This window comes from Vidua macroura, chromosome Z, assembly GCF_024509145.1.
Source record: "Vidua macroura isolate BioBank_ID:100142 chromosome Z, ASM2450914v1, whole genome shotgun sequence".
Lineage (NCBI taxonomy): Eukaryota > Metazoa > Chordata > Aves > Passeriformes > Viduidae > Vidua > Vidua macroura.
Genome location: NC_071611.1, coordinates 58,866,185 through 58,892,961, shown reverse-complemented (window position 1 = coordinate 58,892,961; position 26,777 = coordinate 58,866,185). Strand labels below are relative to the sequence as shown.

The 26,777-nt window shown below is 37.5% G+C and overlaps 1 protein-coding gene across 1 annotated transcript in view; it reads left to right on the top strand.

Annotated features, from left to right (window-relative positions):
• TRPM3 (transient receptor potential cation channel subfamily M member 3) overlaps window positions 1-26,777 on the top strand; it is a 259,088-nt gene that overhangs the window by 159,214 nt on the left and 73,097 nt on the right. The window contains exons 8-9 of the mRNA XM_054004438.1: window positions 7,843-7,966; window positions 24,905-24,977. Coding sequence (XP_053860413.1) covers window positions 7,843-7,966; window positions 24,905-24,977 — 197 coding nt within the window. The remainder of the gene's footprint in view (window positions 1-7,842; window positions 7,967-24,904; window positions 24,978-26,777) is intronic.

Below are 26,777 nucleotides of genomic sequence, written 5' to 3'. Positions count from 1 at the left end.
CTGTCCAACAGGTCCTTTTGTATTGGGTTTCAAAGAATTGTGTTGTGCCAGCCTTCCCTTCTTGTTATTTATTCTTCCTAGAACATTCCACATAGCAGAAAAATTAATGATTTCTTATATTAATGAAGGTGCAGTATAATGCCAATGTTCATGCATCTTTGAAAGGACAGGAGACAAGCTTCAATCTGCCTTTTTAAGGCCTAATTGTAGGCTTTTCTCATGACAAGGCAGACATTTCACTCCCATAAGACAGTCTTTGAGTAGGAATTTTCACTGTGAGTGCAGCCTCAGTGGAGGAGGCTGCCAGCACGACCCAGAGCTGTGCTGCACTGCCTTGCAGGAGGTGCTGCCTGCCACTCTGCTAGGCAACCACGACCACAGCAGAAGGAACGGTGAAGCACACCTTGAAGGAAAGATGTCTTTGGGGGAAAATCAGTTCGGCAGTCTCATTGTCTCATCTCTCTCATTGAAGTTTCAGGGGGAGGTAAGGCATATGTTGCAGTTGTCCACTGAGCTGAGGTTTTAGCATTATGAGTGTCAGATACACAGAAGTAACATAGGGGGAGGGTTTGAGTTTATTAGGACTTTAATATCAGAAACTAAATTTTGGTTCCTTGGTCTGGAAAAGTCTGTAACAGACTTTTAAGAATTCAATAGGTGGCTACATTTCAGTACAAGTAAATAAAATTCTCAGAAGTAATTTAGTAGAGCTGAGTAAATTCCTGGTACCTTCTACATATTAATGACAAACAATCTATGTCCACAATATAACTTAAATAAGAAGGCATCTTAAACGCAACATTCCCCATATGGTAAATTGGAAGAATTATTTGGCTGCTTTTCACTATTGGCCTTGATTTAAAGGTCAGGTTGTTCAGGCCCTGAGGCACTTATTTTTTCTTTTACTTGAAAATACGATGAACAACATTGAGGGGTGAGAACATAAGATCAATCATAAAGATGTAAATTTAGTCTCTACTAAGCCCTAAGTGAATATCTTTGTTGGTAGTAAATCTTCACAGACAGCTGGAGTATTTTGGATTGTATAATCCAGGATGGATGCCTTTTCATTTTATTTACTTGCATAAAAGCAAAAGCTGAAAGTAAAACAAATGCAAAGTGCAACGTTATAGGGATATTTTGAAGCTTTTAATTCTCAGAGATTTTTTTCTTTATTAGATACTGAATTTAAAATCAGAGAAACTAAATATGAGGTTAGAATTATGTCACTTTTTAGAAAAATATTTCCTTACTGAATGAGAAATCATTTGCAGTATTTGAATGCAGTCTCCAAGTTGAAATTATAGCTCATTAACTACTCTATCAGTTCAACTCCTGCAAGCATGAGATTCTTAAGGGTTCAATTTAATGCCATAAAAATTTACTTCTTGCCTAATGTTCACAAGGAAATATCAAACATTCTCTGTGCTTTAAATGAGCATCCTCATATGAGAATCATTAAAGATTGCCTTTGGACTGATCTTTCTCTGGATCCACTGTGGCATAGGTTTTAGGCTTCAAATCTGAAGAATATTATTTAAATCCCTTTGTGCTAATAGGCAAAATACAGGAATTTTTCCCTTAGAGCAAAAGGGATCATAATGTATGATATGGTTCTTCAGTATCCCCCATGGTCTGTACCACATCACAGGGAATCATGGATCCAAATCAAATCTGAATTAATTTATAAAATTATTTTCACATTGCATATTTTTATAACATTACTTTTCTCTTGTAACAACGCACTTTGCAGATCAAAACCAGGACACAAGAAGGTCAATTTGTTGACCTTGGGAGGGTCAATATATTCATCTCTCTTTTGATGAAGAAACAACCATTCAATAAACTGTGGTCAGGGAAAAATTATGTACAAGAACTACCAGTGAAGCTGATTCTTCATAAAAGCACACAGAAATCATCCCTGTTTGAATGAAATGAAGGAATAATTACATATAATTGATTTTATTACAAATAATAATAATATTTTTTTTATTACAAATTATTTATTTTCTGTCTTTTCACAGAACAATGATTTACAAAATGTGTGAATTTGAAAATGTATAAGACATTCATCAGTCCTGCAAAATTGCATAACTGTATCTTATTTGTAATCCAGTGGAAAAAAATATAAGCAGAGCCTCTGGTCATGTTTCTTACATAAGGTGTGATTGTCTAGAGTGCAAATCATAATTAAAACAAAAAGTCCCCTAAGCTTCCTGTAAAGAAGGGCAGGGAATAGTTTTCATATCCCACTGATATTTTACAGATATATTTACCTTACCTTGGGAAAAAAATACTTCAAAAATGAAAAGTTAGAAACAGATTATGTGCAATTCATTGAGTGAAGTGTATTATTTAAAAACATTTCAAAGCATTTTGAGAACAATACATTTTTAAAAATTTGTGATGGAGCTACATTTTGAAAGTGGGCTAGTGCATGATCTTTTTAACTCTCTAGTATATTGTATGATTTCCGTACTAAAAATCTTTGAAGAAAAAGGAAGTTAAACAAGTTAGGTCGTGGGCTATATGCCAGATCTTTCTCCAATGATCACTACAAAATCATATGCCATAAGTTTGAAAGATTAAGTGAAATGTCTCTTATCTCCTCAAATATTAGGCATAGCTTAAAAAAAAAAATTCTTTCTGAGGAGAGAGTAGGCCAAAATGTTGTCATTTGTCTTCTGCATCAGACAAAGCAATGAAGAAAGTTTTGCTTTACTGTTTAATCATCCAATATATCTTGGACAGAAACAGGGTATTGCCTTTTTTACTTTGTCAGTTCAGGTTTTTGAAGTGGCATCTCCTGATTGATCCTAAACAGTGAATCATAGTAACATAAAAAAGTTTTGATTGGAAGGCATCTTTAGAGATCATGAAATCTGATTCCCCTGCCCTGGGCAAGTTCATTTTCAAGTAGATCAGGCAGGCTGTTCAAAGCCCTCTCTGACCTGACCCCAAACATTGCCAGGGATGGGGCACCTACCAGCTCTCTGGGACACCTCTTTCACCGTTTTATCATCCACGTGGTAAACATCTTTTTATTTATACCTAACCTAAATCAACACTCTTTTAGTTTTAAAAACATTGTTCTTGTTCTATTACAATAGCCCCTGCTCCTAAGTCTGTCCCCATCTTGCTTACAGGCACCCTACAAGCGCTCAAAGGCTTTAATAAGGCTTCCTCAGACCCTTCTTTTCTCCAGACTGAACATCCCCAACTCTTTCAGCCTTTCCTCACAGGAGAGTTGCTCCAGTCCTCTGATCAACAACAAGGCCTCCTCTGGACCTGCTCAAGCAGGTCCGTGTCCTTTCTCTGCTGGGGACCCCAGAGCTGGATGCAGCACTGCAGTGGGGTCTCACCAGAGCAAAAGGACAGAATCCTCTTCCTAGCCCTGCTGCCCATGGGACTTTGGATGCAGCTCAGGACACAGTTGTTTTTCTGGGCTGTGAATGCACACTGTTGGCTCTTGTCCAGCCCTTCACATAGCAGAGCCCCAAGTCCTTCTCCAGAGGGCTGTTTCTGATCTATTCATCCCTCAGCCTGTCTGCTCTTGGGGGCTGCCCCAGCCCAGGTGCAGGCCTTTGCACTTGGCCTTGGTGAGTTCTCGAGTACCTCAGCCTTTTCTTTGTACATCATTGCAAGTTTGCAAGCCTTGCTTACGAGATGCGGTAAATGCTTTCTTCAGCCTTCCTTTTCTCACTGACACACCTGTAGAAACCCATCCTGTTATTCCATGTATCCCTTGCCAAGTTCGGCTTCCTCTTTGTCCTGGCTTTCCTCACCACATCCTGCATAACTGGGCTGTGTTCCTAAACTCTGCCCAGGTTACTTTTTCACTAATGGTGCATTTTCTGCCTTTTTTTTAGTTTAACCAGCAGGTGTCCACTCCTCCACTCTTGCCTTCCTTGCCCTATTTCTTTCACCTGGGGCTGAAAGGCCTTCCTTACCTTTCTTTCACCTCATTCTTGTGCTGTATGGGAAGTGTCCTTAGAGATCTGCAGCTCTGTTCTGCTCCTTGAGGGCAATTTCCCAGGGCAGCTCTGCTGCCCAGAGAGCCACCTCCCAGGGGATCCTATTGACTAACTCCTTGAGCCCATGCAAGGGTTTTTTCTTAAAATTCAAGATCTTGACTTTTCTGGAAAGCCATACAGTTAAGTTCTGATAATCTGATGTGTCAAAACTAAGGTTGGCATCTTCTGAAAACAAACAAACAAGCAAACAAAACATACCTACACACTCTTAGGCAACAATTATGAGTAAATTTTTGTTCTGAAAATAAATGTAAATGTATATAGCTCTACTTCAGATGACAGATTTTTGACATTAGCTACCTAAATTCCATCCAGAATCTCTGGGAAAGAAAAAAAAAGCTGAATAGACCTGGACTGGTAGGATTATGGGCATATCTTACATATTTAGGGAATGAAAGAACAGTTTCAAACTATATGAGGAAGAAAAAAAACAGGTTACATGGTTGTTTTGTAGTACATTTTGTTTAGGCAGGAGCAGTATTCTTTCCATGTCAAGTAAATGGAATTTAGAGAATCATGCCATCAAAATGCCCCAAAAAGGATTTTTTTACCATGTTGCAAAATATTTTTAGACCTGAAACCTACTAGAAAGATGACAAAAATACTGTCTTCTTCTGACACTATTCAGTCTATGCTGACTTTGATGGAAGTCATAAGTGTAGTGTTTCAGTCTGGTAAAGTGGGCCCATCTCTTTTCCTGAATCTAAAACTAGGCATCCATGATTTTTAAAAGTGTGGATTTAAAGTGTGTGTAAGAAATATAGTGGTGTTTGTAAAGGAGATAAGTTATCCCCCCACATGCAAGTCTCAGTTGTTTTGCTCACACTACTCTGTGAAATTACTTGTTTAACACAAACTGGATTTGGTGTCTGCCTTGTAGATTTAGCCTTTAATAGCATGGAACAGTTTCTGTTTGTCCCAGCTGGGCTACACAACTGGGAACTTTGATTTGATATCTTCTAACATTTATAGACTCCTAAGGAATAAAAGTGATACATTCTTGATATAACTGATTTCAGTGCACACAAAGCTATGATTACTTTGCTGGAAAGATTGCTGTTTTGTTTATGTTTCTGATTGTAATCACTTCAAGTTTTTGATCTCACGAAGACATTGAATAGGCTTGATGCAGATTTGCAGACCAAGGAGATGTTAAAGAAAAACATTTAGTGAGGGTAGAAAACTGCATAAATCAAATTATGACTACAGGAAGTTTCTGAGCAGCAGTACTTCAACAGATGTTTTAACCAGTAGTTGAGAAAGCACTTCTTGATTTTTTGGTTTTTTTAAATTCTGTATCTTTCACATGAAGTTTGCTTTTCCTGCTGCTTAAACTAATGTTATTACAGAGTCTCTGAGAACTTTAATTTAAGGAAAAAAGTGATGGTTGCTCAGGACACAATTCTGCTTTCACTTAATGCAACTTTCTCTTGCTTTCTGTGTGTGTTGCCCTGAAATTTCTGAAATGAAATTTCAGATTTGGATTCTGCACATTTTTTAAGGAAAAGTAGATTATTATAAGAAAGTGGGATGGTTTATATTCCAGAAACTTTGGAAATGTTTCCTGAATTTTTTAATTTGAGAATCTTCCAAGTCCATGCATTTTTTCATATAATTTTCCTGATCTTTCCAATATTTCACTTTCATATATAGTTTTAAAGGAAATTAGATATTTATATGAATCTCGTTAGCTTCTCCAGGTGATGTTTTTAGGAACTTGTTCATTGTGAATAACCTCTTTTTTTCTTTCTTGATTTGAAGGATGGAAAATTGCATAGCTCTGATCCATTTATAAATACAATGATAGCTCCATTTTTTTTAAATTTGATTAAAGCAAATTTCCAACACCTTTTTTCAAGAGCCTAAAATCAGAATTTATATCATATATGACCTACTGGCCTGCAACTCAAAGTATATTAGTGCTTGTCCGGGTATCAGTCTTTTAAAGCTGCTTCTCATTAGCTTGGAGTCCTACATTTCTACTTGTATCCTTGACATCTTGTTTCATGTCCCCATGTGCTTGCAACATCCTTGCTCCTCTACAGGAGGTCAGGTTTTCTCTCTTATAATTCCCACACAGCAAGTCCTCTGCTGCCAGCTCCAGTGTTGTCCACCAAGAGGTCTGGAAGTTTTAACTCATGTGTTGCCTTTTTGTGAGGGAGATGGGTCATGCTGCAGGGAAGGAATATGCTTACATGCTGCCTAATGTATGAATAGTAGATGCAGGGTTGCTATCTCTCCAGTATCCCAGGAAATAGCACATCCAGAGGCCAGACTTCTAGATAAAAACCAGAACTACAGAAGTAGACTTACCACTTAGAGGGAGTCTGTGATAAAGTAGAAGACAACAGAAGAAGCCAGGCATAGAAAGAGCAGTGATCCATGCACACAGCATGGTCTACAAATCCTATGTAAACTAATTTTAATCTGAACACATTGACATATGCCTTCCAGGCTTCTTTTTGAAGTCAAAGTTTTATTCAACAGGAATATTTACTGCCAAAATCAAATTCACATGGTAGAGAACATATGCATTCTGTATGCCTGATCTTCTATATACTTCCATGCACTTCTTTCCCATTCTTATTTGTTGTCTCTTCTAACAACATGTTTGCTGCAGGTATAAAGACTAGATAATTGAATCAGATTTGAAATTCAGTGGTTTAATGAGTATCCTGCAGTCTCATTTGTGCCTCTTCACTGTGGAGTAGTGCAGGCAACTTTAGCCAATAGTATCCAAAAATGAAGGATTTGGTCAGTGTTCTCCCAAAGCAGCTGCCCTTAAGCTAGCAATGGCTTTTAGATACCTGATGCTCCTGATGTTTCTCTGCAGTTGCTACAGGACTAAATATTTTTTTTTTTATCTTCTGGCCTAAAGTATGAGACATGAAGATTCTCTGATTTTCACTCCACTGGATGACTCATCCCATAACATATTCCAACTTAGCTAATTTGAAACATTGAGATATAATTTTTAAGTGAGAAAACTGCTCTAGTATAGAAGCATCAAAGGATACATGTTCTAAATTAAAGCCTACTATTTTGTAATTTTGACATTGAGAACAGAAATGTTTCACCCAGAAAAGTCCCAATGAATAGGCTTTTTATTATGAAGAGGTAGGAAGCACTTATATTTTATATACTATTATTAATTATTTCTGCTCTTCGGCCACTTTTTGCAAGTACTGACCTTAGCACTGAGGAGGAATATAAAATGGGTTCTCTTGAGCTTCAGGAAGATCAACATGGCCAAAATCAAAATGTTTTCTTTGAGTGGAGTGAGGAACAGAGAAATTTGTTTGTTTGCTTATGAGGTCCTGTGTAGCATCAGTAGGGTGAGTTGACATATTCAAACTAAAATCAAAACCACTGGCAACATAAAGTTCCCACTTTCATAAAATTAACTATGAGTTGAACTTTTCTAATTCACTGATAGAAAGGAGTCTTCAGTTCACTTAAAAGTGTTGGTCTCCCTCAAATTCACACTGTCAGTTGTTTTTGTTTTTGTTAAGAAATCCCACTGAGCTGATAGTTTGAATGACCTTCTGTCATGCAATATGTGGGAACTGATATGAAAACTTTGTTGATGAGGGACCTCAGCGCAATCAACATTTTCTCCTAGAACAGTATTTTCCAATTTATCTCTTATGTTTTCAGCAATTCCTGATTTTGAAACCTGCCCAAAACAACCTTCAGTGATCTGTTGACTCTTATTTTTTTGACCTTTGTGCCTGAAAACAGTTGAAATGAAGTTACAGTGTTCACTCATGTCTGTTTTTTTACTTAATCTTTTCATTTTTAATTTCAGACTTATCAACGAGTCTTTGAGGGACCAGTTGCTAGTTACCATCCAGAAGACTTTCACATACACCCGAACCCAGGCACAGCACCTCTTCATTATCCTCATGGAGTGCATGAAGAAGAAGGAGCTGGTATGTTGAGTTCAATGCATTGTTTTGATCAAGTCTTTTATGTGCCTGTTGGAAGGTATAATAAATCTGATCTCTGTTATCCAGACTCTAAAGTGATATCATGCTGACTTTTGTTTGCTTTACTCAATAGTTTTGCATTTAAAGTGATTAACAGATCTGATTTTGTAAATTCCTCTACATTTCCTCTGACAACATAGAATCATTTTGTAAATTCCTCTACATTTCCTCTGACAACATAGAATCCAGCTAATATTACTATTTTTCAGTCATCCTCAGGCATATCATGACTAAAATTCTACTTCATGCAACTACAGAAAGCAGAAGAAGGCATAATTATGCATCTGTCCCTGGGATTGTATTTTAAAGATGCTGTAGAGTTGCAGAAGTGTCATGAAGTGTCACAGTATTGCCTTACTGTGGAGATAGGTGACATGAAAGGAAAGCAGCTTGTCTCTGAGGTTCGTGTTCTGCAGTAGCAAGGCTATCCCTTGAACACATGCTTGTATTCTCTTGAAGAGCACAAGATCTTTCAACAATTTCTTGGAGATCAATGAGGCTGCTTTTGCAGAAATATTTTTGAAGAAAAAGCACATTGAAAAAGATTGTGATTAATTTCTGGAGGATTTTGTCACAAACTGACTGGACAGGCATGCTTCAATTTTATAACTTAATCTTTCTTATAAGGTTTGGGTTTGGTTCACATCACAGCTTCTGGGAACTCCAGGTAGATGATACTGCCCTAAAGTGAATTTGCTGTAACAGTTCTGATCAGTGACTAGCAGAGTGAATTTTTTAGGGTTACAGCATTAATTATTTTGTGGCCATTTCAGTAGTAGTAGTAGTAGTTGTAGTAGTAGTAGTAGCAGCAGCAGTAGTAGTAATAGTAGTAGTAGTAGTAATAGTAGCGATAATTATATATAATTATAATAATAATAGCACTTGTAAACCATTGTTCTGCATAGACATAAAAAGCATACTTACAGATAGAAGATAAAAGAAAAGAATGAGGAAGAGAGGGAGGAAGGGAGAGAGGAGCACAAGGGCAGGAACAAAAAAGGAATGACGGATAGAAAGCAGAGGCAGATGTTGAATTATCTAGACTAGAAAAATGCCATTCTTGGTTATTCCTGACATCAAGGTCCAGAACATGTTGTCAGGCTTTGAACAAACCCTCCTACTGAGAAATAACTGTGAAGATTTTTGTCTGCAGTAGATTCTGTCTGCAGATTCTGTCTTGCCTCTGTCTGCACATTAGGATTTTTAGTCCACTCAAGGTTGTGCATTTGTTACAGGTTTCTTTGCAGATATGCAACATCTGTAACCACTGATATTCTTCACCTACTAATCTTATGAAGAGCTATTAGTCAGGAGATGGTGTGCCCAAAATTAAGTATTCTGAATTTGAATTTGTAACACTAGCCTAAGTATATATAAAGATAATACATTAGACTTGTTGGTTCTGTCTAGTACCTATGTTGTACTCAGCTAATTGTAACATTGGTATACTAGAAAGATTTTATGTCTGAGGTGTGTTGCTAGGCCAATGGTGTCCTGTAAAACTCACAGCCTCTTATATGTAAAAGAAAGGTGGTGCACACGGTACTGAAGGCAGTATAACCAGAGGAAATGGATGACTTGGGGTTATGAAATACTCCCAGGGGTGAGTGGTGACTTCACTGTTCCTACAAAGCCAGATGCTTTGCATTGCCACATCTGTCCCAGCTTTTGTCCTTCCTCGAGCTTGACCCTCTGATTTGGTTGTTGACTTAAGAAAAAACGCTGCTTGATGAAGTGACCATTGTTAGTCTGATCAACCCCTCAAAAAATGAAGGAATATGCAACAGATTGTCTCAGAGAGCTCAGCAGCAGCTAAATTGATCATGGCTATTTTCTGTATATTCGTGGTCAGTGTGCCTGCCTATCTGATTTTGCAGCTGCTGGATTGATACAGAACAAAGTAGACAGTTCAGGAGAGGCTTGTCTTATTTCTGTGTGCCACTAAATAACTTAGTGCAACAGCCGGAAGATGCTCGTAAAGTATATCAATACAGCTGAATCACGGATGAGGAGAATGAAAATAAAATGCAAGTAACAAATGCAAGGAACAAAAAGCTTTCTTGGAAATAATTGTTCCTTCTCTACCTGCTTAAAATGTGTGAAAAGTGTGGCATCAGTTATATACATCTGATGCAAGTGTTGTAGACAGTGAAAAAGCATAATCATAGCAAAAATTATCCCTTTTCTCAGATCATGAGATTTTTCAAGTTATGACATTTGGGATTTCACTCTTAAATAATGAATTGTATGCCCAGGAAGCATTATTATTATTATTATTATTATTATTATTATTATTATTATTATTATTATTATTATTGTGTGTAATGCTCCATTTACTTTGATTAAGTTTCAATTTTTTCATTGAGTAAAAGCTGAAGTACACATAATGAATTATAAGGTGAGGCCCTAGAAGGGGAGTGATCTAGGTGTGTTAGATGTGCAAGACAGAGGAATTTTCACCTCTCAATTCAATGGATAATTTTTATGAAATTACATACTTATCTGAGTTGACGTTACAAGCATCAGAGTTTTGTTCAGAAATGTATACGGATGAAGAAACTTAATGTGGGCTAAGGTATAAAAATCTATTTAAAATTAAGTAGACTACACATGTCTGTGTACATATAGGTGTAGATTACAAGGGCAGGATAGTAGTTTATGGCTTATTTATAGAGATTCTCTACTGCCACATTTACATAGAATTATTTTTAAAAGTTTATGCTGAGACCTATTTTATGCTAAAATAGGAGCATGAGGGCTCACCAGAGCTAAGCAGTCAGGAAGCAGACTAGGAGACTTCACTTCAGGCCATCCCTAAAGAACACATTATGCTGGGTAATAGCTTAGAAGTCTGTTTTTAGCTTTTAAAGGAGTATTTACTTCTGTCTCAATAAACAAATTGGTCTTAGTATTTTCCCTTAAAGATAGTAAGTGTGGTGTCTGAGTTTTCCGGCAAATACAGGCTGCTCTACTCTTTTGGGAGCATCTTCATTTTGCAGCTTGGATTGGCATGTTGCTGGAGTGCTTTTTTCACAAATCATGATGTGAATTTCTCAGAAGCCAGAATGTGTTTTCTGGCTTCTTTCTTTGCAGCTTGTTTTCCAGCAAGCTGCATGGGTCTGTTTGTGGAGCTTCATTGTACAACCACTGGGAAAGGCCACTTTGGCAAGCCAGAAAGGTCTGTGTCCTTGAAAACAACCACACCTGTGGCAGTGAGAGATGTTTGTCATAAACTAATTATTCCAAAATAGTGTTTTGAGAGTGAATACACCTAATCTTTTATTCATTGAATAGAAAATGGAAATTGTGGTGAATCAGAATAGGTCCAATCTAAGCACCTTAATAAGCACCTTAGAAATGGCACATTAATTCCTGCAATAAAGTACGTGCCACCTGCTGGTCAAGTTTTTTTTCTTATAACTACCATGGCCATTTTCCACTTAATTTGTTTCCTTGGATAGTTGAAGTTTCAGTGACCACATTAAGCAAACTGATAGCGTCATTGCCTGCTACTGCATTACAAGAAGGAATTGCAGAACAAAGAGAGGGTGGTCAGTGGGCATAGGTTCATAGGTTTGTGTGCCTCCATTCATTCATGGAACATATTTCCAAAACGAGGCAAAAGATACAATTTTATTTGTTTCCCACTAAAAGAAAAAAAAAAAAACCCATCTCTAGCTCATGGCAGCAAGTAATAGATATTTTCCTCTTGCCTCTACTGTTCCCTGTTGTTCTTGTACCACAGTGTATGGTTGCTGTGGCTATCATGATGGCTGTTCAGAGACAGTGCAAACCTCACTTCAGCTTTGTGCTGCTGATGGGTATGGCAGTAGGCAGTTCCAGATGACTTAATGCATAACTTGCAGTTCTGGTGCTGTCAGATTGAAACAAAGGAGGTGTCATGCTGTAGTAACTGAGCGCATTGCACTGAGAGCAAGACAACCTGCATCATGCAGGTGCTTGCTATTTATCCTGCTTTTATTGTCAAACAGAGGTGGATCCCCATTTTCCCAAAATACACAGTGCATGAGAAGGCTGCCTTGCAAGGCTAGTATTCAAATGCCAATATTGCCACACTTATGTAGGGCTTTGACTCTTAATGGTTACTTATACAAAGTACAAGGAAGCTGTTGAGTCATTTTTATGTCCTGGTCCACTTGGAAAAGGTTTGATTTACTCTGAGCAATGCATGGGAAGAAACTCAAAATTCTTTGGAGGTTCAATATCAAACTTTTACTTGCAAACTTTAGAACTTTAAGGTAGAATAAGATACTTGGCTAATTTTAAAATGTAGCAGTTTTGGTTAGAAACAAAAGCAGAAAAATTAACACTTAAAAAAATGTACAAAGGAAAAGAAAGAAAAAGAGAGGAAAATATTAGAAAGGTGTATATTCACTGCCTGTGGATCCATAGATGAGACCTAATTATTGCAATTTCTATATCTATTGGTTGAAGCGATGATCACAGTCTTGATCCATTGGTGCTGGGGGAAGTCCATACAGCACAGATTCCAGTGGGTTAATACTACACTCAGGCTCAGTGGGAATGCCCAGGTACCTCTGCTGGAGAAGGGAGTTTTATACAGATAATGTAATACTGTGGATCATGGGACACAAGTTGCAGCTGCCTCTCAATTCAGCATAGTTGAGTCAATTACCAGAAAGGATGAGTACCTTCAGGCTATGTGGGAAGCTGAGCCATTCTGTAAGGACATTGGCATGATAAAAAGCACTATCCCACTTTGCAAGATTTGCCTCCTTTCAGCCTCTTCCCTTCTCTTGTTCACCACCCAGCTGTGGTGTCCAGAGATGAGTGTGTACCCGCTTTGGGGTTACTTGGAGCATCATCAGAGAAGCATCCTCAGCTTTTGCAAATGGCCAGTTGTTTGAGTCATCAACATTCCAGCATCTCACAGTGATTTAGCAGTTTCTTTTTTATATGGATTACAGTCCCTGATGGACTGACTGATCCTTTATGGCTTCAGATCTGTGTGGCAGAAAAGGCTACTGTAGCAAACCTGTCCATGTTTCTGGAAGAGTTAGTTTATAGAGGGAAGAGTTTGACTCGATATATACTACTGCAAAAAATGTTGTGCTTTTCAGCTGGATATGCAGGCTCAGTGAATTCATATGCTAATTAAATATTGGCTACAACTGTTTGTTAGTGTACGCTTTGATCTGAATTAAATATTAGCTAAATCAGATGGACTTTTAAGAATTTACTAGTATATTGTCACTTGATTTCTTTGGCCCTTCCCAGACATTAGAAGTTCATTTAGGTCTGTTTTTTTCAAGAAATTTTTCTTCAGAAACAATAAAATCATCTCAGCTAATGTTTTTTAGTGCTGATGTCATTTTTTCTCATAGAGAGGAACCTGAAGAGAGCACAATGTCTTCTCAAACAGTAAAAGAGTCAACTGTAGCTCTTGCAGCATAGCTGCTGTGAACAGCATATAATTTGGCAACAGACATTTGGAGCAGGAAAGCATCATGTAACTGCTGGCCTGCTGGTTGCTTAAATACTTTCATTTCTCCCATGGAAACACTCTGTGAGATTTCCAGCATAAAGTGCAATACAGTATGTCCTCTGTGTCCAAATTGATGTACTAATCTACTTCAGGAATGACTGTGAAATTATAGTAATTTTGGAAGAGGTTAAACCTCCTATCCAGCCCATACAAATCAAGAGGATTAAGCTAGTACTTAGGTTCTACCTCTGTAAGTGTTAAGATAATGAGTAGTGTTTTTTAATTCTGCAAACGCCACCCAATTTCTTTTTTGGTAAAGAACTAAGACCATATTTTCTGTTTTCAGCTGCCAAGAAGCCAGATGAAGTTAGCTGAAGTTAGTCATTGACTCCACAGAGAATAAAAATCTAATGCTAGGAGTTGTTTTTTTCATTTCAGCAATTCAGAGGACAGCTTTCACAAGAAAAAGAGCTATGTATAAAAAACAATAAAACAAAAACAACCAAAACAAAAACCAAAACAAACAAACAAACAAACAAACAAAAAACAAACACCACAAACACAGCTGTTGTATTACACTGAACCCTGGAAAAGCTTTTGATCATACCATCTGCTTTTCAGCTACTGTCAGACGAGGCAGGGCATCTTCTAATAGAAACTACAAAAATGTCAGACCTACCACAGAAGCAGAAGTGTACAATTTAGTTACTGGTTCCATCCTGAACTGCTGCTGTTGCCATCCTCACATCTGGAACATGTCTGCAAAGACCAATATTCCTTTTGTTGCTTATATATTCAGTAAGCAAATGTTTTCTGTTTTATCTGGTGCCTACAGTGAAGTCATCTGATAGATACTAAAGCAGCTTACTACCAATCTTTTTACTTCCTATTTTCTTATATATTTTGTGGTTAAACTTGTAGCTACAGAAATAAAATTTAGAATGTTTCTTTTCCCTCTAAAAATGTAAGCTTGTGGAAATATCCATTACCCCATTTACACTATTAACAGGTATATTGGGAAATGCACACTGAATTGTTATACAGCTCTGTAAATTTTCTGGATAAGGAAATTTAAGGCAAAGCAGTACTTGGTGGCACAGCAAAATTCCACGTTAGATAATATAAACCAATTTTTGCAATCGGGGAATTGGAAGAGTCAATGCAGTTTATATACTCCATGATAACGTTCAGAAACCTTTATTACTGCCAGGCTCTGTTGTGTCTGAGAAATCATAGTTTCTTTTATCTTTCTTAGAAAATAAAATTATCCTTTCTGTGGCTTCATGTGGGGCACAGAGACCCATTCATTAGTGCTGTAATATCTCAGCCAGAGATGAGGAGCTCACTGTATGAGATGCAGGGTTTCTGTAGATAAAGCAGGAACTGCAATATTACTGTCCTACAGAAATATCTCACACTATGTAAACTGCCTTTTCCAAGTATTGCCTATTTAGTCTCACCAGCAAACCAGCTAAGAAACTAATGGCTTGTGGCTATTTTTGTTGCTTGGTCTCTGCATGCTGTCATGAGACTATCAGCCTCAATACAAAACAACCATATGTCTGCATCATCTATAGCAAAGCAATCTGGGCATCCATGTCTCATCAGACTGTTTGAAAACTGTTGCAAAGAAAAACTAGAAATTGAAGTTTAACATGGAGAAACAGTCCCCAGCATCAATACTGTTGCCACCCAATCAACTCACAAAACCTTCTTCTAAGATCAGCATTTTCAGTTCAGAAGACATATGTGTGCATGTAAGGCTCACAGACAATATTTTTATGGCCATGACTTGCATGACACAATTTTTCCAGATATACAGAAATGAGAATGACCAAACTGAATTCTTGTTTTCTTGGAGTAACAGAATATCCATCTCAGTGATGAACTTTCTCCATAACTTGTGACTTTTATGTTTCAGAAGAATATCTATTATGTCAGTGCCTTGCCAATACCTTCAAGAACTGTCTCCATAGTAGAAGAGTTGCAGGAAGTGAACTACATTACACTTCCTCCACATTTCTGGTCTGAATCAGGGTAATGGAAAACCTTGGATTATACCAATGTGTGAATGAAAATGTCTATCTCAGCAGTTAAAACAATTACTCTCTTTTGGCTGGTCTTAACAAGCTTCTGCTAAGTCTATGTGAAATCACATCTCTGCTTAAGTTCACATTCTGCAATGTGCACAGCCCAGAGTTTTAAAGGATAGTATCTGGCTTGTATTACCCTGCTTATATGTTTTGTGAACCTATGATTTATATTTACTCATCAATCTACAACTTTAACCACAGGGACTGTTAATTCAGGCAGTGAACTGCCCTAATGTACCAGTATGAAACCCGTTGTGTAGAGGAAAAGAAATTGGTATACTACCAAAAAACTTTTGGTCATTTATTCCACTGGAAAATATACATATTCTATTCCAAAATCTTGATAGTACTGTAAGACTTAAACAGTATGTGTGTTATAAATGAAAAATGATCCAGCCAAATTAAAAATAAAAATTTATTTTAGCAATAGAGATCTAACTCTAAGCCAGCCACAAGGAAAAGGACAGTGCCAAGCCCGGGATCGGCGCTGGGTGCGAGACACAGAGGTCAGCCTCAGCGGAGATTTTCCTCTATGCTCCCACACCATCATCCCGGTACAAGTGATTTTTATAGGGAAAATTTTGCCTGAAGCCAGGATTTCGGCATTCAGTCCTTTGTTTCATTCAGAGTCTCATAAGTTAATGAGATTTCCTTCTTGGCGACAAAGAACAATTCGAAGTCTGGAGTTGTTGAAACCCTTGATGAAATTTATGGGAACACGGTATTCACATGTCTCGGCCCGGGGGATGTTCCTGATGCTCATCTCGGGTCGTTCACCGACGATCAGTGCCTGGGTGTCTCCATATCGCCTCAGATAAGGCCCCTCTCCTGGCGAGCCACATCCTTTTGCTTGTAAATCAGGTTTCAACACACACCGGGTTTTGCCTGAGAGGTGGGGGCGGGGGCTTCTAATACAAACGGGTACATTCTAACAAATATTTAATATTATATATATCATGCTAATTATGGTGCGAATTATACCTGTTACATATAACAATGTGCACATCTTTTTTCTTTTTTTTTTTTTTTTTAATGGAACAGAGTGGTGAGATTTACATAACCTGTTCTCTCAGTCATTAAGGCTGTCTCAGATGTCCAGTCTGGAACAAAAGGTACCAAGTACAGGGAAAGCCAAACATTTACAGTAACTTACATCAATTGATGGCTCAATTGCAGAATTGCTGCCTTTCTTATAAACACTGATTGTTGTGCTTTTTCCCTGCTTTTTACTAGACATTGAGTCTATGAAAAATCAAATTAAAACATGAACTGTTGCAGTGCTGGCACAATGAAGGAGAGGTAAAATTTTTGAAATTTTGCAACCAACATTCAAACTTCTCCCCTCATATTTCCTCATTTGGAATTCTCTTTTGTACTCCTCAAAATAGCAAACTACTTAATTTATATTTTCCCTAAACACAATTCCCTCTAATCTTTCTGTTCCTGAATTTTCTCTTACTTGGCCATCCCTTTTCTTCTGCAGTATGACCCACTGACTCACCTGCTCACTTTGATCTTTGCTATGCCTCCACTTCAAACAGTTTTTCCCCTGTGTTAAATAGTATTATTCCTTCCAAGAAAAAGGGAAATGCTTTCCCCTCTTATCTGAACCATTTTGACAATTTGCATAACTAATCTCCTGTAATATTTTGTTTTATCAAACTCTCATTTTTATTTTCAGAGTAATTTTCCACTGAAATATTTAAGTAGGCCTAACTAAATTATGAATGTCAACATGTACTCTGGAAGCAATTGCCTATTTAGCCAAATCCAACTATGTTCTAAAACAGGAGATTTTAAGGTTGCACTCACAATTGCGTCTGTTTTTTTTTTTTAGAAAAGGGAGAGGTTTTATCCTTACTTATGTAACTGAGATGCATAAGGAAAGTTTATATGTCAGAGGTGAAATTTATATTTCAGAGGTGACATTTAAAGACACTAAAATATTTACTGGAGGTAACTAAAAATAAAATCTCTTCAAATATATTTTAAATCACCATATAATTTCTCCTGATGTCATAATAAAATGATGATGAGAAAAAATTATGTCTCTAAAAGCATGAATAATTTGCAGCATTCTTAGAATGCTAAGTTTGTAAAGTGAGCACACTTCGTGCTTTCTTTTCTCTCATGACTGCTGACCTGTTTTTTTTCCTTCAGCTATCCATTGTCTAGTCAGCAGGTACAGTGAATTTGAGGTTTAAAGAATTATTTTTCTCCTTCATCTCTTGTCTCTTTCATGACACAGGGTAAAACATCTTTCTGTACAATTGTGCATGTCAGTCTCCCTCTCCAAACGAATACATGCTAAAAATCTGACCATATTTTAACTCTCTCTGTACTCTGAAGTGGTCAAGGTTTACCATACTGTAAAAAAAAATTTACAGAATAAATACAACTACAGTCTTGTGCTGCATAGCTATTCAAATTTAATCCTGGCACCTTACAATTACCTCAAACAGATTAAGCTCTTCTGTCTCTTTGGAGTTTTCAGAATAAATCCTAGGGGGGGAAAAAGTGCTGTGCTACGTTGGAAAGACTCACTTTTTGGCTAGTAAAATCATAAAAAGGGGAATTGAATATGCTGGTAGTTCGAAAGAATATTTATGATGTGTCATTCATTTTACCAAACATTACCTTTAGACTATTTCAGAACAATTTTTAGATTCATTACCATCCTATGGCCTGGGAAATTTATAGTTGATGATTATTATCTGTTGCTCTTGCTTCTCATTCTAGGGGTAAAATCAACTTTGCCTATGTGGAGTACAAACTTGTACATACTGTCCAATGCAGAGCAGCTCATATTGATAAAAGTTAATCATTTATATATCCACCTAGGCCTGAATATAGCAAGCTGTGACACAGTTATGATGGCTAAGGGAGCATCCTTTAAAGTAACTTGCTAATCTGGACACTGGTTTTCCAGACACAGTCTGGAAAATCTGTTTGATATTCACTGTACTCAAGTAAAATACTGTCACTTGACTTTGCCTTTAGGAGCTCAATGCAATATCAACATGAAGCCAGAAAAAAATAAAAGAATGAATGAAACACATAAGGCTAAACTGACCCTGTTAAGCCAGAAACTGTGTACAAGAAAATGAAAGAAAAAGTAATCTGTCAAACAAGGATGGAACCGATTATAAACAGAGAGCAAAGCAGTTTTAAAATAGGTGCTTTTGGTAGAGCCCAACGTCAGATAATACTTTCCTTCTGCTTCCCCCCAGCATATCTCCAGCCTCCTCCCACCTTCCTTTCTATCCTGCTGCTCTTCTTTACTCCATCTTCTTGGTTTTTATTTGTTTTCTACCTGCCCTGCCTGTAAATTTGGTTTCTGCCCTGCTGGACTATAATTATTGCTGGCAACTATCACAGTGTGCTGTAATCCTGCTTGCAAAGGCTCTGTTTTGGCTCAGTGATTTCCTGCCACGTTTTCCTAGGCAGAATGAGGATGCAGTTAGTTTATTTGCCTGGAAATTAATCTTGTTCACATTAAGATACTTCAGTAAAATCTGCAATGAGGTAGAACTTTCCCAGCGTTTTGTTGCTGGGTTGGTTTGTTTGTTTGTGGTTTGCTGGTTTGTTGTTTGTTGATGTGTGTTTTGTGGTGGGAGACAGTGGCGGGGGGGCAAGGGAGCATGTGTCTCTTCCTTATTTTAAAGGCAAATCTCATGCATTTTATTTAGGCAGGTTTTGTGGAGGGAAATGAGAGGTAGTTTGTTATAGAAAAAGTGTGACTGTCAGGTTCCAAGCACCTCCACCTGGATGGAGTCCAGCTTTGAAAGCATCTGCTACTGTATTTTGCAAAAAGATCACTATGGACACACCAAAATTCAAGACATTTAGCAAGAATCCAGTTGCCTATCAACTGTTTTGCAGCTTTTTGGGAAACTTCTACTGATGAGTCATTTGCCTGTTTCAGGTATGTCTTTCTGAAGACCTGTCTCTTCAGTGCAGTGCAATACAATTTTGTGTTTGTAAGGAATGGTAACCCCAGCTTCTATTGTATTTGCAAAGAAGAAAAGAAAAATACTTTTTTTTTAAGTGTTTTCTGTTGACAATCACAGTTGCTCACTGAGATTGCTCAGAAAATTACCTGAATAAGCTGTTTCAAGTCTATAAATAGTGAACACTGAGGAAAGACAGGAGGAAATAGGAAAAAGACCATCCCCAAAGTACCCAATGGGGTGACAGAGGAACAGAAAAAACTGTTATTTTAAAATAAGTGAGTTTAACACCAACAATTGAAAATACCAGCTATAAAGAGGTAATAATGTGGGCCCAAATCCCTATAGAAAAAAAAAGAGTATTTGATTTTGACGTTTCCGTTCTTTGGATATAAATTGTTTTTTGGCTCAAAAGAAATAGCAGGGTAGGGTAAATGGTAGTTCTACTCTCTAACACACTTTCATTATGTTCCTATGAAAAATAGGAGATATTTTCATAGATACAATGTGAAACAGAGCAGCACAGAAAAAAATTCTTTTTAAACTAATCTTCCCTTTTTCACAGCAATACAGGAGAATGTCTAGTGTTAGTTTGACTAAAACTGCAACTCTTACCTGCTTATTTCCTTTTCGTACATAAGTAAGTCCTTAGCATGTATTACTTTTAAATACAGGCTTCTTGGGATTTATTACTTTGTAATGAAATAACCTGGATTCCATATGCACACCTTACTAGGTTGTTCTTCCTTCTATATTTTTTTCTTCTAAAGTTGTCCAGAGGGTCAACAACTCAACAACAGGCTTAAAGGGTCTGCAGCAGGTAGGTGAAAAGCTCTTAGGCACTTTCTCTTCACTGAAAGAAGAAAGGCTTTTTCCTAGCAATGAGTTGTTAAATGGGTTTCTAAATCCTTAATTTTCTGTTATTTTTGCATCTACCAAGATGGAAGACACTCATCCAGAACAAGGTAGCTGGGAATAGCGCTTACTGACCCAGATATTTTCCTTTAGCATGTTTTAAGTGCAGTAGCATCTGTATGTTTTTTAGTGCAGTAGTATCTGTATCCCTTTTAACAAGGTCCAGTCAATGTCATCAGTGTGTTCCTTATCAGTTCTCTGCAGAGATTCACCCATCAATGTACTTGTAAGTTGCACTGGCAGGTTGTGAGATACATTAATGACTCTTGGAGTTAGGTGACCACATTGGAAACGTAAAATTCTTCCCAGTTAACTCAGGGGAAAGAACACACCAGAAGAAGAGGTCTCCAGTGAAACATACAGGTTTTTTAAGACCTAAAGATATTGGACATTTCTAGGTGTAAATTCTGCATAAATACTTTAGGACGTGTCTGCATTTCCTCTTGCCTCTGACTACGGAAATTAAAGGTTGCTATATGTATTTTAAACCTTCCATGCTTGCACAGAAATATCTTTTATCAACCCATCAATATTTGGTACCAGGTAAAAAAATCTCTCAGTGTCAAGGAATAATAGTGAGAGACGTCTATACTGAAGGAGAGGTGGATGCCACCCAGCCAGCTGCTATAGTTGGATGGGTAGCTCAAACAGCCCCTGTGTCTGCAGATATCTATGGTGTAAAGTGGTTGATATGTTCTCAGATTTTCTGCTGTGTTCTGCTTTTCAGCCCAGGTTCCAGCCAGACTGCTTATTTGGGGTTGGTTCTGTGTTCTCACTGATATCCTCACACAATAGGATTACCCTCAGTTACGCCTACTTACTGAGTGTCTGCCTGGCCAAAAGTTCAGTTGCCTTAAACAGGAGGAGTGCCTCTGCCACAGTGAGCAAGCAGCTATGGATAGTGACAGAAAATCTAAATCATAAGAAGAGGCTGGACATATTTGTTTACTGCCTCTGTGAATGTAGAAAATACAGAAGTCCACAGTGCCAGCTGAGTCATTGAGGTCCTAAACTCAGAGCATTTTGAAATTAAGTTAGCATTTGGTTGAGAGCCAGCTGAACATGAGCCAGCAGTTTGCCCAGGTGGCCAATAAGACTAATGGCATCCTGACTTATATTAGCAACAGTATGGCCAGCAGGACCAGGGCAGTGACTGTCCCCCTGTGCTCAGCCTGAGGTGAGAATCACTCTCTGAGGCCTCATCTTGAGTACTGTGTTTGGTTTTGGGTCAGAAGTTGTGTGTTAGGGGAGGTTCAATTTGAATATGAGAAGAAGGTTCTTCACTGAGAGGGTGTTTAGGCATTGGAACAGGCTCCCCAGGGAAGTGGTCCCAGCACTAAACCTGACAGAGTTCAAGGAGCATTTGGACAATACCCTCAGGTACATGGTGTGACTCTTGGGAGATGCTGTGCAGTGCCAGTAGTTGTACTCAATGATCCTTGTGTGTCCCTTCAAATTCAGGATATTCTGTGATTCTGTGATAATGTGAGGTGCTGAGACAGACAAAGGCAGCAGAGCTGGGGAAGGGTCTAGAGCACACATCTGATCAGGATCTGGGGGAGCTGAAGGTGTTTAGCCTGGAGCAAAGGAGCCTTATCACTCTCTAGAACTGCCTGAAAGGTGGTTGTGGTGGCCAGGGATTGGTTTCTTCTCCCAGGTAAGAGGTGACAGGACAGGAGGAAACAGCCTGAGATTGCGCCAGATGCAGGGTTGGATTGGATATTAGGAAACAAATCTTCAATGAAAGGCTTGTCAAGCACTGGACCAGGCTGTCCAGGGAAGTGGTTGAGTCACCATTACTGGAGGTATTTAAAAGATTAATTGATGTGGCACATGGCTTAATGGTGGACTTGGCAGTGCTGTGTTAATAGTTTAACTGGAAGATCTTAGACATCTTTTCCAAACTAAAAAATCCTATGATTATGTGATTGTATGAAGTATCATATTTTTCCTTGGTTCTGTCTGAAATTCTAGTTCAATATCAGACATGACTCAAAAATTATAATTCTGGTGTGAGTCTAAGCAATCTTTCAATTTCCATCTTTTTTTTCCCAATTATTTGTCTTCTTTATTTTACTACTTGAATTATGCTAGACCTCATAAAAAAAATAATAAAGCAATAGTTGATGTGGAAGGACAGCCTTTTTATTCTAATGTAACTAATTTACATTGCTCCATTTTATTTTTAATGCATCAACACTTCATTCTTCTGATGGGTTTATTTTTCTGATGCATGCAGAGAAGAAGGTTGAAAAAGAAATTGGAAGTTTAAGGTTATATGTGGTCCAATGTCAGAAAAGTACTTTAATTTTTCCTGTGGTGATAAGCTGTTCAGTGCTTGCAATTTATATGATTACATTTTATTAAGCTGTGAGTTTACCAATCATGTGTTTAGTTTGAGATGTTTATTCCTCCTCCAAACTCTGTTGTCCATTATATTCAGTCCCCAATGTACAGACTGCCTCTCCTGATGTATAAAGACAGAGAAGGACATCTTGCCATTTCGTGCTACCTCCAAGTTTGTCATCTGTGGCATGGGAAGCACATCATGACATGCTGTACATCATCCATGTACAGCAGAGGGTCTGATCTCATCAGCTCACATACTGATTATGTTTTGAGATGAGACATACATAGAAATGTGTATTTTTATTCACATTACCTGTGGGCAGACTGCCTGCATTGCAAGGAAAGCTTCATTGCCAGTCATCAAGGAAATAGGAAAAAAATGGAAAATTATAATGAAACATTTCTTTACAAGAATGTGATCAAACCCTGGAACAGGCTCCTAGAGAGGTGGTTGATGATGCATTCTTGTCAGTGTTTAAGAGGCATTTGGACAATGCCCTTAGTATGGTGCTTTAACTTTTGGCCAGCTCTCGTCAGGCAGTTGGACTAGATAATTGTTGACAGTCCCTTCCAACTGAAATAATCTATTCTGTTACTATTCTGTTCCTATTCTAATTCTATCCTGTTCTATTCCATTCCAAAGTTGTGGTATGGGGATAGACATCAAGTAGTTTGAGGGAAACATCTGTATATTCCAAAGAGAGAGAGAGAAAACACTCCATTAAAGTATCATTTATGCTTTGTATCGAGAACACAGTAAAGGATCAAATCAAGTCTAACTTGGAAATAGTGTACTTTAGCTGGGGAGATTGCCTAACATAAGTAATGTCTTACATTACTTAACTCAATTGACTAATTGAGCTAAGCCCGTTTCCTATTACTTTATCCAGTGTGCTTTTTAGCCTCTAAGGTGCTGTTCTACTGTCATTGATACCAAAGCCTAAAACTCCTGGAGCTCTAGGATCAAATGAAGGTAGAATAGGTGCTAAAGGAGGGCTGCACTGGATTTCCTGGAATACGCTCTACAGCACTTTTCAGCTGTCAGACTGAAGCGTATCACTGAAGTTTTGCCTTGTCCTTCAGACCTTGTAGGTGTCCTTCTGTCATGCTAGACAGTTTTTGGTGCCCTGATGTTTTCTCAATATTAGATGCTGCTGCAGTTCAGTGCTGTATGAGGAGGAATCTGGGAACATGGAAACAACAGATGTTGCTCAATATGAATGTAAATAATGTTTATGTAATTCCTAATTAAAGATGTCACTTATTCTTAAAAAAAAGGAATTGGGGCAGTTCATACTGACAAAAGAAAAAACAGACAACAAGTGGTCAGATCAAAATGATGGTATAATTTTCATGAGCAAACGAAAGGCACAAGTAAAAAGCTGCAATCTATGTTGCTTGATAAGAAGCAGAGGTTCAAAAAAAGCTATTGCTATGGCAACAAAAGGAGCAAAGGGATTTACACTTCTGTATATATCAGTACAGTCTTAACCAAGAGTGACTCTGGGTAGAAAGAACAGCTGCATATTCATTCTTATAATTTATGAATTGTGTATCTCACTTCACTGCCTCAGACCTATAACTTCAAGTGATAGGTCATTGACCATACATGGTTGAAGATGTTTCTGGACCTGTTAGAAGCATAATTCTTAGATTAATTATCAAAGTCATTCCTATATGGAATCTCAAGGTTGAATAGGTTTCTAATATAACTTGAAAATATTTATTCTATGCCATATGACATCAATTAGGTCCATGCTCATAATACACCTAAATCTTACTCGTAATCTATTGACAACATTAAGTCTAATGTCACTCTAATACAGGAGCATGTCTTCATCTCTAGTTTCACCCTGTAAGTGTCACTGAATGCATTTTTTCCATATGAAGATTAATACAATTTCTATCTTACCAAATTTTATGACACAAAATATACTGTATGTTAATCCTATTTAATAAGCTTCTCATAAAGCAAATAAAGGAGGATTATCTCATAGACATCAGTAAATTTTAAGATTCAAGTCACACTGCCCTGATTTAAGTTGTTTTGTTTTTTTTTTTTTAATTACCCTGGTTTCAATAATGGTATTGTCTATTAATATTGCAGATCACAGTTTTTCGAATGGGATCAGAAGGACACCAGGATATTGATTTAGCTATCCTGACAGCACTACTAAAAGGTAACAGAGCTGAATGAGTTTATATCAATCCATTTTGTGTCTCTATTGTGCTGAAACCCGTATTTATTGACATATCTATCAAGATGATAAATCTATACTGTGAAACTGAAGTATGCTTCTTGCTTTAACTGCTTTATACAAATACAGCTCTTTCTTTAATGTTTAAATAGCATTTAAATATTTAAATGTTTAAATAGTTTTTCCTTTCTGAATTTTTGTTCTCCACAATCACTGATGTATCACAAGAAATATCAGTGGTGACCCCCCCACACCAGTTACTTGAGAAGCTTAGTATTCAAAAGAAGATAGCCAAAGAACTCCTCAGACTTAGATTACATTGGTAGCTAGAACATCCATTTAGATAAAGCTGACTCTATTGTCAAAGTAAGATGTTATGTGTAGTCATCCCTAGGAAAGTCTGGAAGTAGTATGAGGTTCCTTTCAACCTCCACTTGTAGAGTTAAGAACATTGCTATTGGGATGGTTGGGCTTTTAATCTTAAACTTGGCTGGGTGTTACATCTTTCTGAGCCATTACATGTTGCACTTCTGCTCTTAAAATGTTGACTTGAAATAAATTTGCTGTTGCTACAGTTCATGGTAGACCCTGGTCTATATTAATTAATAAATTAATTCAAAACAAGAATCAAGAATTTCGTCCATTGCCAAGTTTCTCCTTTTTATCCCTTGGAAATAACATAATTGCAGGTTTCATTTTTGTCTTAAAGGTAAATGAATCCTTCATTATCTTCAGTATGAAGGTATTCTTTTACATTTGCTCTTAAGACAATCCCTGAAAGTACTGCTCTTGTTTTCTATTAATAAGGCAAAGAATGTCTTTGAGTCGTGATTCCACTTTTTCTAAATGTGTTTTCAAGGTCTGTATCCCAACATAAATCCCTGGAGTCTTCTGAAAACTGACTCTTGGAAGCTGAAGAAAATAAGTCACATGCCTGTGAGGGATTGTTTTCTATTTGAAATGTTCTTTTGCAGTGTTTGCAGGAGCAACTGTTTTAGTGGTTGCAGTCTCAGTATATGGGCAGTCCTCCCTGGTCTGGAATATCCATTCTCAAGTACTTAATTGGTGCTGTTGGCCGCTTAGTAAAATAAAATTTTCTTTCCTCTTCATGTTAAGGGTGCAAGTCATCATAAGAAACTTTTATTAGCTCAGGAGGTGCTTGGATCTGTATAAGTACTTTTGACATCTCCTTTTAATGCTTCTCTGAGAGTCTTGATTTGAAAATCTGCTGATGGCAGCTACACTTGTTTCTTGCTCAAAAGACCCAGAGGAACTAAGACTTACACTTCATCTTCCCGGCTTCCTCAGGACTTTGTGATTATGCAGGTATTCAATGAAGATCAGATTCATCAGGTGCCTCTGGTTCATATAAGCCTCCTGATCACAAGGTGTTTAATCAATATGTGCAAAAATGAGATCTCTTGTCTCAGCCAAGTCAGTTGTCCTTATTCACATCATATCTTTGTACAAGTGTTCTGGCCCACCTGGAAAGAAATAATGACTTTCTGTAAATATACCTCACTAGCCTGATGGACGCTTGGCTTTTTCATGAAAGTCTAAGGCAGCAATGCTGAACCACTTGTCTATTGATTTTTAAGTAATTTATTTGTAATAGATAAAATAAATGGGTAAATTATTTTTTCATGCTGTTGGAGTTTTCATGGCATTGGAAACTTACTTCTAATAGTTCATTGTCTCTAAAATTAAAGAAAAATCATAATTGTAATAAGTAAAATTAGAGATTTGAAGACTAGGTCTGAGTTATCTTGACATTCATAAATT